The sequence below is a fragment of the Cynocephalus volans genome, chromosome 3 (assembly GCF_027409185.1).
Source record: "Cynocephalus volans isolate mCynVol1 chromosome 3, mCynVol1.pri, whole genome shotgun sequence".
Taxonomy (NCBI): Eukaryota; Metazoa; Chordata; class Mammalia; order Dermoptera; family Cynocephalidae; genus Cynocephalus; species Cynocephalus volans.
The window spans coordinates 103,167,638-103,179,889 of NC_084462.1; the positions used below are offsets into that span (position 1 = coordinate 103,167,638).

At 40.6% G+C, this 12,252-nt stretch overlaps 1 protein-coding gene across 1 annotated transcript in view; it reads left to right on the forward strand.

Annotated features, from left to right (window-relative positions):
- Positions 1 to 12,252, forward strand: part of RYR3 (ryanodine receptor 3) — a 491,041-nt gene that overhangs the window by 349,503 nt on the left and 129,286 nt on the right. The window contains exon 39 of the mRNA XM_063091474.1: positions 11,090 to 11,363. Coding sequence (XP_062947544.1) covers positions 11,090 to 11,363 — 274 coding nt within the window. The remainder of the gene's footprint in view (positions 1 to 11,089; positions 11,364 to 12,252) is intronic.

Below are 12,252 nucleotides of genomic sequence, written 5' to 3' on the forward strand. Positions count from 1 at the left end.
TATGTGTTCCTTTTCCTAAATAAAAAATGAAGTGAGGATTGGGTTAATAAGGGCCATCATTGCTGGGAAAAATTCAGTTCCTGCCATTTGTCTTTTCTAACATGATGGTTGGGAGGATTGAATGATAATTTAGGAACAGTATTTAACAGAGTCTGACACACAGGAAGCTCGTGGTAAACACTGGCTACTATGATTGATTGGTAAACACTGGCTCTGGTTGGGGGGGCACATGTAGGCAGTCTCATAGCAGTTGGATATTTCTGCCACACCTGTTTCTAAATTTCCCTCCCTCAGTGGTTTTCTTTGCCAGAGTCCCCACACCTGTAAGGGTGGAAACAAGTGTAGAAGCAATGAGAAGTAGGATGTTCTAACAAGTAGTTTGAACTTTTATCCTTATTCCTCAGCCAAGGAAACCAACAGAGAAGGAAATAAGTGTACACATCCAAAAATTAAGCACAGAGCTGGGACATGATCTGCAGCTTGCTGTGGAGTCTGGAGCTGGCCCGCACCATCACAGACCTCAGGGGCTCTGACAGTCAGGGCTTGTTCGTTGGACCCTGATGACACACTAAACAGAACAGTTCTTTCTTGTCACCCAAAAACAATGTTCCAAGTTGTCTTCATAGGCTTTTCTCTTCATTTCAGAGAGCCTTGTGACTTTGTTCTCAGTGATCCTGACAGCATCCTAGTTCCAGCAAAATGAGGCAAAAGTGGTACTTCCTGCACAGCCTGGGCCAGAGAAGCACCGGGGAAGCAGGGAGAAATTAGCACGAAGAATTTTCCAAGTGTTCCCTTGGAGTCCATGGATTTACTGTTCTCCCTACTGACTCTGCTAATAAATAGTAGATATTTGGCCAGTTTGTAATTCAGGCCAGACTTTTGGCCTGGAGGAAGCTCTGGGGCACAGAGCGCAGAGAGCATGAGGCCTTCCCCAGTAAATCTTCCCAACTGAATCTAGAGGGTGTTACTGTGCCATCTGCCCGCTGACACAGGAAAGTTCCTTTCTCCACCAGCAATCAGGACAGTCATCCAAAGGCCATCAAGCCTGCCACAGCTCATCTCCTCAGCATGAAGGACCAATGGTGTGCACTGGTGCTTTGATGATGGCACTTGCACACCACAGCAACCGCTGGATTTTTAGATTTCATTTTATTCCTTCAGCCTCAGGTTTTACTATTAGGAAAAACAGGGTAACATTGAAAAGGGGCATTAAAATGTGGTGGTAAAATTTTGGGTGCTCATCAGTTTCACCCAGTGAAGCCATAGACTTTCATTTGCCACTTAAATAAATTTGTACAACCCTTCCAAGAGCTCAGCGGGTGAGACGGGCATAGACTCTCAGAATATTAAGCCACAAGTGACTCAACTTCTGTTTTCTGTTGCTCATAACAGAATACCTGAAACTGGGTAATGTGTAAAGAAGTTTATTTCTCACAGTTTTGGAGGCTGGGAAGCCCAAAGTTCAGAGGGTGCATCTGCTGAGGTCTACCTTCTTGGTGGGGAGTCCCTGCAGAGTCCTGTGTGGTGACCAGGGTATCACATGGTGAGAATGTCATGAGCAAGGGAGCTAACCTTCTCATTCCTTCTCCTTATAAAGCCATTAGAACCACGCTCATAACAACCCATTAGACCATCAACCCGGTACTCCATAAGTGGATCAATTTGAGGACTGTGCCCTCATGACCCAGTAACCTCTGAAAGGCCTCACCTTCCATCATTGTATTGGGGGTCAAACCACAGTAACTTCATAGAAGGGGACAGAGACACAGAGAAGTAGGGTGACTTGCCCAAGATCACACAGCCAGAGCTAGAATAAAGAGCTTTTATGCTCTACCCAGAACACTTGTTGCTATACCACACTTACATTCATTTCTTCTAATAGCAATTTTATATTGGTGATTTTATTGGTGAAGAAATTGAGGCTTTAGGAAAGTGAGTGCTCTACCCAGCTGAGAGTAAGAAAAAGAACCTTATGGTTTTCCAAATTTTATTACTGAATCCATTTCATGCTTTATTAAGAGTATCCAGACAGTATAAGTTTAAAGCATTAATAAAGATAACTGCAGTCATGTACCACATAATAACGTTTCAGTCAGCGATGGACCTCGTATATGATGGTGGTCCCATAGGGTTATAATGGTATACCATATAGCCTAGGTGTGCGGTAAGCTATACCATCTAGGTTTGTGTATGTGCACTCTATGATTTGTTTGCACAATACCAAAATCACCTGACAATGCATTTCTCAGAATGTATCCTTGTCATTAAGTGACACATGGCTGTATTTTTCTGAGTTTTAAGAAGGTATTGAAAGTAAGCCTCTCTGAAATGGTAAAGTAGATGGGTTTAGATTCTAGCAGAATAGGTTTGAATCCTAGCTCTGATATTTACTAATTGTGATGTTAGGCAAGTTTATTAACCTCTGTATGTTTCAGTTTCCTTGTATGTAAAATGAGAATAGTAGTAGTTCCTACCTCATGGGGTGGGGGTAGGGACTAGAACGATCTAGTAAAATAGTGCTCAGTTTAATGTTCTGGTACTTGGAAGTTTATATACCTCTCAGCTTCTGAAGAAAGTGTACAAAGTATAGGTTATAAGAATGTCATCTCCACATTTATCATTTCAGATGTTTTCAGCAAACAAGCAACAGAAAACCCATCTCAAGTAGCCAGTAAGGGACCTCACTGATTGACATACCTGTGTGAGTTTAGAGACGGAGCCCACCACTGGATTGAGTTAATCCAGTGACTCTGCTTAGTCTCCCCACAGTAAATCCTGTTCCATGCTCCAGCTTTGCCCTCAGGCTGGTAGGAAGATGGTGGCTGCAGTTCTAGGCCTCATATCCACACACTACAGTGTCCAGGGGAAAAGCAATAAAATTTCTCTTGCCCTGGTGTTCCAAGCAAAGATCCTGACATCTCCCTTGATTAGAGAACTTGGTCACAGACCACCCATGAACAAATGAGTGTAACCTAAAAATAGAGTGTGCTGGTTGACTTAAGTTGGAATGGAGTTGAGTCATCTTGTCCTGAGGAACATGGGTTGTAAGGTGAATACCTGCACAAAATCAGGGTCTGTTAAGAAGGAAGAGGGACATGTGGGTGCTGGGTATGAGGTCAGAAATAGTCATTACATGTGATGATGTCATCTTCAGCATTTCAGCTCACTCAGTGGTTAGGGTTAGGATGGAGCCAGTTCTAGCCCTTGATGTTCAGAGGAGAGGAGAGGCAAAGCTAGGTGTGTTGCGGGAACTGGAGGCTATGCTGTCTGTGATTTGTGTGCACTATCTATGGTATGCAGCGATTCTACAGTGGGTGCTTTCTGCAGTTAACATTGGCTCTGGTTTGGCAGGAGATCTGGCCAGGGCCAGGCAGACCTCAGTTGTGCCAGAAGCCCTGTCATTTACTCCAGTTGCCTCAGCAAAAACATAGAAAACTGGATCTCTCTCAGGTCCCAGCTTCTGTGGGCACTTTCATAGTAGCTTGCTCACAGAGACTCTCCAGTCTGATGTGTAGCTTCAGAAAAGAGTCAGATATCCTCAACCCAGGACTTTCTATCAGTATAATTAGTTTCCTATTGCTGCTGTAACAAATTACCACAAACTTAGTGGTACCACGAACAAATTTATTATCTCATGGTTCTGGAGGTCACACGTCTAAAATGGGTTAGTTGGGCTGCATTCCTTCTGCAGCCACTAGGGGAGGATCCTTTTCTTGCCTCTCCCAGCTTCTAGAGACTTCCTGCATCCTTTGGCTAGTGAGTGGCCCCTTCCAATTTCTGCTTCAGTCCTCACATCTCCTTCTCTGACTCTGACTCTCCTGCCCCTCTCTTATAAGGACCTTGTGATTACATTGAGCCCCAGATAGTCCAGAATAAACACCCCATCTCAAGATCTTTAACTTAATCACATCTGCAAAGTCCTTTTTGCCATGTAAGATAATATATTCATAGGTTCTGGGGATTAGGACATGGACATCTTGGGGGGGGGCATTATTGAGCCTACTACAGGGAGGAAGAAATAAGAGGTCAAAATACACTTGTTCTTTATGCTTGGAAATATCTACCACCTGTTCGTGCCTACAGAGCATTTACAGCATACCACAAGCTGACTTTTTAATCACCTAGAATTTAAAAACAAGTGTACATAATTTACATGCACGTAATTATTTTTATTTGCCATTGTAATGTGAGCATTATAAATTGCTTTCTAAATTTAACCTAAGTACAATGCAGTTTTGTTTGCTCCCTCTTCTCCATGTAATTGGAGGACCTTTTTCTTCCAAACTGACCCAGATTTAAGAGCATTCACAGGAATATAACACCAGCACAGGTGTCAGCTGTAAGCTGAAGGGATTTTCTTTGCCAGTGGCTCATGTCTACTCTTTGATAATAAGTGTGTGTGAGGGTACTTCAAAAAGTTCATGGAAAGACTCACATTATCTTTTTATTCTATTTTCCCATGAACTTTTTGAAGTACCCTTGGACTCCATTGCATAATGGCCACTTGGACTGTGATCAAAATTTGGAAGAAAAAAGAAAAGATTATTTTTAGACCCTGCAGCTAAAATTTAAACCTTTTCCATGAGAATAAATGACCTTTCTGTTATAGGAGCTGGCATTGCAAAGCTGGTAATTTGACCATTTAAGAAAGAGTTATACGAAGTACGGTAGGTGATTCTCTAGAGCAATTTTTTGTAAGGGTCACATGTGGTGGGCTAGGGGTTCTGAAGTCAGAGGAGCAGGTTACAAAACGGCAAGTGAAGGGAAGTACACAACTTAACAGTAAGTAATACCCCCACTCCCAACTGATATACTGAGGCTAGCTCTCTAATCCTTTGTTGTTACACAGTATGTCTGACTAGTCCAAAGATCAGGTGGAAGAGTGGCTATTTTTCTTTTAAAGTATCTCTCAGGCATCAAGTCTCCCTAAACAATACCTTAGAAATATTTCCCTTCTGAGTTAGCATGAATAATCGTTTTAAATGCAGCTTATAGATCATGTATTTGACATAATTGCCTAAATGTGACTAACCCTAATTACACTAATTGCAAAAGTGGAGTGAGAATGTTAATAATAATCTCATAAATGAAGCCATTTATAATTATCAAGGAAACCACATGTACATGACCAGCCTCCCTAAGACATTCTGCCCAAGAGGATTTGCTTTACTGCTTTATTTCTCATCAGAAAACAGGTGCTTGATTATATATCTTTCTTTCTCACCTTTTCCTTTTTGAAAAGAATACTATATAGCTTTTTAAAAATCTCATGAGCTGAACTATCTAGTGAACTTGACAGGACCTTTTTGAAACTCAGCTAAATCAATAAGTGAAAGTCCTAGAGTTGCAGTAAGGTTTGCTGAAGCATCTTCAACGCATGGTGGAGGTTGTGAGCTGGATAATAGGGGGTGTGCTGGATAATAGGGGGTGTGCATGTATGAGAAGGACAGTAAGGCAGGACGGTACATATGGCAAATTGTAGATTTAACCTCTCTGCCTCCCCCTTACCTTGTTTCTAGCAGCTGTCCCACTTTGGGAGTCTTGTTTCTTATAAACACTAAAGTGATTTTTTAGCCATTGAAGAGCAGCATTTCCAAGGGTGAACATGAAATCAGTATTCAGTTGTAGCTGTTCTTAATGTATCTGTCCCTTTTTGGTTTTGACAGAGGTTCAGATATACCCTGCCCTCATCTGAGTTTGCGGTTTGAAAATCCTACCAAAATTATCAGCATTCCCTCACTGATACCAGCAAAAAAATGAAAATGTTCAGAACAAGGACCACATGTGTGAATCATCTCTAGAAGGAAAATAGCATTCAAAATAGTCTTAGCAAAGAGTAATATCTTTTCCATCAGATCATTTCATTCATCACCTGGAAGTCCCCTTGTAACTTCATGGTACAGCTTTTTCTTCCCACTTCTTTAGTCTCCATGTAATGTGGACCAATTCCAGAAATATAAAGAACTTCAGATAAAAGACCCATTGAAAGAAAAGGAAGATACTGTTTGTTTCTCTTCTCTTTGAATTGTCTTATTCTCTAAATGTTTTTAATAACACAGTTTTACCCATTATTTATAATTTATTTTTCATAAAATGTTTCACATATATTATTTATTGTCCCCAACTCAGCTGCTGTGGGTACTTGTTGTGTGTTGAAATAGTTTCACATAGAGTACTTAACTCAACCTTAGTCACTTAACAGAAACCTCAAAGGTACCAATCAATTAAAAAGCTAATTTAGAAATGACAAACCTGGAGGTAACTCAACTGTTCAGTTCAGGATGTGAATGAGATATGTCCTGAGTCCTAGATACCCATCAACTCCAGGGCAAAGCCTTCTGTAGTTGATAGCCCTGGTTTGCAGTATTAACCAGCACAGTCATTGCCGGAAGGTCAGCTCATGTTGGGGACAAAGAATTAGGCAGCTCCCTCCAGCCTGCAGCCCACCTTCTCCTGTGTGTCCTGGATGGGCCAAAGAGCAGCCTCGGCTTAGCACGTCATGCCTGCTTCCTTCATTTCTCTGAAGATGACTGATCTTAAACCCCAATGAAGGAAGAGGAAACGATTTGGAGCCCTTCAGGCTCTCAGGGAGCCCTTTAGTGATGAATGAATAATGGCTGGGGCCCTTGACTGCTGGGATTTAATTTTCAAAATAATGATTCTTTAATCCTCACTTTATTTCTCAATGTGAGGTGTCTTACTCTTCTTACACTCACCATTCATCTACCTCCCATCCAGAAACAAGCATAGGAAGCTTTCCAGGTTGAGGTGTCATCTACTCGATTAGAATCACACAGCCTAATGGAACAGGGTTCATCTCAGCTGCAGGAAAAACTCTGCTTTCCCATCATAGCCTTACCTCAACATGGGCCTTGTCTATAGATCAGTGTTTTCAAACTTTTTGGTGTTGGGATCCTTTTACATTCTTAAATAATGTTACCGAGGAGCCCAAAAAGTTTTAGTTTATGTGAGTTATGTCTATCAGTGTTTACCAAATTAAAAATTAAAACTGAGAATTTCAAAAAAAATTTGTTAATTCTTTTAGAAATAAAACCCCATTGCATGTTATGTAAATAACATACTTTTATGAAAAACACTTAAATTTTTCAAAAAAAAAAATAGGAAAAGAGTGACATTGTTTTGCATTTTAATAAATCTTTTTAATGTCTAACACATTAGAAGGCAGCTGGATTTTTATGTCTGGTTAAAGAATAGGAAGAAAACTGGCTTCAAACAGACATGATTGGAAGGACAAGAGTATTTTCATAGCCTTTTCAGATAAATTTGGATATTCTTCTTTGATACTATATCAAAACTAAACAAGTAATAGTTGCTCAAAAGTTAGTTGGCATGTAGAATCTGAAGCCATATTAAAGACATTTTTGTACTTCATTACGTAAAAATCCATTGGCCTATCTTGCACCTTTGAATGTCTCTTTTACCTGTGAATGTTTTTGTAACATCACTCATTGATCATTGGAAAATTATTAGTTCCCTGAGTTATACAGACCTTCCAAGTGTTGACACATTTCTTTATAAAATATTTTTAAATCACATTTATTAATATCAACAATTTAAGTAGAAGTCTTTAGGTATTGGGAAGTTGTCAAGCTCACAGTGGCAGATTAAATGTTTTCCAAAATTCTACTTTTCACTTGAAAGCTCAAATTTCATTACTGGCAGCAAATACTGTCATTTGAAGTGAAAGGCCTTCTTTCATTTTTTTACAAAATGTCACTCAAGTCTAATTAACCATAGTTTGTCATTCTTTTAATTAAAAATGGCATTCCATGAAACAAGTGGCTAGTTTAGCTCACAACTCAATCACACAAGTGCTTTTCTCAAGAAAAACCACTGAACTTTGATATGCAGAAGTGCTTTATGCGTACTAACCATTCTGTCATGTAGAATGTTAAAAATATGTAAACTTGAGAGAAAATTATTAATAATTTTTACTGCTTCATTCAGGACATTCTGATGTGAAACTGGGCATTTTTCTGGGGGTGTGGTGGTAAAGAATACAGTTGGGGGCTACTGAGTAGATTCGCACTGAGGCACCAGTGGTTTTACCCACACTGCTTTTGTGCCGTGTGTACAACTCTCAGCACAATGAAAGAAGCAAATAACATCTCTTAGCCTTATTGCAAAAATGCATGTGGCCTTGGGGTCTGCCTAAAGGGTCTTGGGCCTCCAAGGGTCTGTAGATCACACTTTTATAACTACTGGTATATAGATAGTAGTAATAGCTCACCTTTATTAAGCCCACAGTGTGTGCCAGCCATGGTTATATGCATTAATTATGTTAATTCTCAGATGTAAAGTTATCTGGAGAGCCTAACACATTCCAGGAAATGCATTCTTTCTAACCCCTCAGCCCTGGTACATTTTGAGTGCTCTGCTGCTTGTGCATGGGAGCTAATGAAAATCTGAAGAATTTTCAATAGCTTTGCTCCTACGGGTATAAGGCTCCATTTTCTCAGTCCCAAACGTGTTTAGACCTTCAGAGATTTATTGATTCAGCTCAGGTTTGCTTGGTGGGTGCTGCATCTCTAGCACATCAGACCACAAAATTTGCTCTTGAGAATGCCCCCTCCCTACCCCACAATTTTCTTCTCACTTGCAGGACCTTGGTCTCACAGTTTGGAACCCTGTCCAACACAAATGACCTACAGGTCACACCTTCCACTGAATTACATCTGCCCGCCAGTAACACAATGATGATGAGTCTTGTTTTCTCCTTTTCTAGCAGGACCTGGGGCCAGACTGTGCCTTAGCTTGGTCACACACCTGTACTTACTTATTCCATTATCTTATACTTGCCTTGAAAGCTAGCTGGACAAAGAGCTGGGCTGGGGACCTTCTCCTGCCCTTGCTTTCCCATTTGCCCTCTAGTGAGTGTTTTCTTGTACATGTTTTATTCTCTAGGCCATAAAAGTTGATTTGAATTTTTGAGTCAGTGCGAGGCTAAGATCTCACCCAAATCCTCAATTAATCTGAAAGCCAGACTAAGAGAAAGCTAATATTTACTTGGTTTCATTATGACTCTAAAATTCCCTGTTGAATACAGGATGGTCCTTGAGCTAATTAACCATGCTGTCTGATCTGATTGTTGCTTTTCTTGTGTGGCAAGGACCGTGATGATATGTATTATCTCTGCTGAGAATTTGGTTGTTAGTGGTGAGATCTATAATTCTTTCAAGCCAAGGCTTCCGAGGAAACTGTACTTACAGGACTAGAAAAACTTATGTTGGGTCCAAGAGTCTCTCTGTGTTTTTGTCTTGCTTTCATTCTTACTGTGAATGTTAACTAGAAGACATAGAAACTTTTACAGTTGGCTGCTGAGGAACCAAGTTTCTTGAGAGGAGCCCAGCCTAACCCATAAATAACTTTTCTCCCTAGAGGTTACAAATATTATCTAAACTAACAGATATTAGTCAGCAGTCCCTGCCTAGTGATATCTCTTTGAAACACCTTTTAACTGTGCTTGTCTCTGACTTGGGTATCCTTTTTTTAAGTTTTTCAGCTTATGTCTCCCGTCTGAACCTAAAACACCCACAGGGTTGATAGACAGAGCAGTAAGTTAAATTAATCCTTTACATCTAGATCTCTTTTAAAGCTTTGGTAAATGAGTTCTATTTTTATATCCTCATGATGAGCCAAGTCTGTATGTAAAACAAACATCTGCCATATATAGTGATATGGAGTAGAAAAACTCAACTATTAAAGATGACACAGGCTACCAAAAGCACAGATCTGAGATTATTGCCAGTTCTTTTTTACTGATTCGCTGAGTGACCTCCATCATCCCCTTATCTCTGCCTTTATCACCAGGTCTGAATTAAGGATCTTAGTACCATCTCTACCTTGCAGGAATGTGATAGGCAATTCCAGACTTGGATGCAAGTATGATTTAAGAGCAGCATTTCTCGCCTCCGTCATGGCATCTTCTGGAAGTGTGTAAGGCATGGGGAGGGGTGAGCAGCGCCTTCCCATCCGTTCCAGGAGGGTCCCCTTCCACTGTGTTCTCCTGCCCGGATCTGCCTCTTGCTTCTGATCATCTTCCTACACCAACACCAATCAGCAATTTTCAGGGGCCATTTAGAACAAGCTCTGAAGGTCCCACAGCTGGCTTGAGTCCCACTTCAGTGATCTTTCCTTTACTTGGATAGCTAGTGGCATTTCTGTATAACCAGTAGGAGCCCTAATAAATTCTGAGTTCAAAGTCATAGTAGTTTCTTTCTCTTAGTGCTTATGAAAATAGGCCCCAATGCAGTGGAAGTTGACTCCTGCCAAAGATCCACAGCAAAGAAGTCAGTCTGTGGGTGATGGTTAGATGTCCAATTACAAAGCCTCTAGACCTGACAGAGTGTTCTCTCAGTCCACTTCTAGTGTATGTTTATGTTTATATCATCTAGAACATCATTTGTAATTCTTGAATCAATGGCTTGACTTAATCAGTTCATGGTTGTGATATCTTTAAAACACTTGGAGATATCTACAGTAGCCCTCCATATCCACAGGTTCCATGTCCACAGATTCAACTAACCATGGATTGAAAAATATCTAAAAAAAGAAAAAAAAACCAACAATACAGCGATAAAAAAATACAAATTTTTAAAATACAGTATGACAACTATTTACATAGCATTTACATTTATTAGGTATTTTAAGTAATCTAGAGCTGATTTAAAGTATGCTGGAGTATGTACATAGGTTATATGCAAATACATCATTTTATATAAGGGACTTGAGCATCCTCAGATTTTGGTATCCACAGAGGGTCCTGGAACCAATCCCCTGAGGATACCAAGGGATGACTGTATTGATTATTCTATTTACAGCATCGATTCAAACATTATTTAATTAAAACGAACCTTTAGCAGCCTCAATTTCTTATAGTATGGCTGGCATATTTGTCTTTTGATAATATATTCTACTTCAACGCATGATATACCCCATCCTTAAAATAAGAATTTTTTAATCTCAGCTAAGTGACAGTGTGTCCTATAGTTGAACAAAGTGGCTGACATACTCAGCTCTCCCTAAGCTATGACAGCCACAGTACTGGTCCCTCCTCTTGTCCTTCCAGCAACACTGAAGGAGCTCATCTCACAGACAATGATCCGCTGGGCCCAGGAAGACCAGATCCAAGATGCAGAGCTGGTTAGGATGATGTTCAACCTCCTCCGGAGACAATACGACAGCATTGGGGAGCTGCTGCAGGCGCTGCGGAAGACCTACACCATCAGCCAGGCCTCCGTGAGTGACACCATCAACCTGCTGGCTGCCCTGGGCCAGATTCGCTCCCTCCTTAGCGTCAGGATGGGCAAGGAAGAGGAGCTGCTCATGATCAATGGGCTGGGGTAGGTCATTCGCGGTTACGTGCGAGTCTCTTTAGAGAGCTGCAAGTGGGGAAACTGGTTTACCTTGATATATGGATGTTCTGAAATCAAATCACAAAAAATCTTCATATGCCTTGATCTTGATTTCACTCCTTGAGGGATTATATCTTTGCCAGATAAGTCACCTTTGTAACCTGAGAGACCAGACTACCTGATGCTCATGGTAAAGGGGCATTGCCAAAAGAAGTGTGGAGGAGTCCTGGAGAAAAGCATTTATTTAGTTTGGATCTTATGAAAATAGCCCCCAGGGAGTCCATGAAAAAAATTGGGACAGTGTGTTCAACACAAGACAGAAACAATTTGAGCACTTGAGCTTTTGACTACAAATCTTCTGAGAGTTCTCTCTGAAAAATGACGCCTAATCCTTCCCTTTTCTCAGAACTAACTTATAGAATTGTTTTTTGTTAGTTCTGTGAGATACTTTTACATAGCAATAGTTCATGACTCTCCATTAGAAACCATGTAGTCAGAAAGATTCACAGCATTTTAGACATCAAAGGATTAACTTTAGTTATGTAGTGTAGCACTAACATTTTGCAGATGAGAAAACCAATGCCCAGAAAGGTTCACTAATCAGCTCACAATTTACTTGGTCAAAATCAAGAACTGGAACTACAGACTTCTTTTTATTCAACATTCCATCCCACCACCCCTGAGCGAGCAAATCACAGGAGCATCTTCAAGGTCCAGGAAAGGAACTTTGAGAATCCGTGGGGACAGGGGCGAGGGATGCATGCATTCCTGAAACTATTTCCAAAGAGAAATCTTATAATAAAAACAGAGATGCTTTTATGCAAGGAGAGAAAAGCTACAGAATTAGTCTCTCCCCATCCTTCGCAGTAGACATATC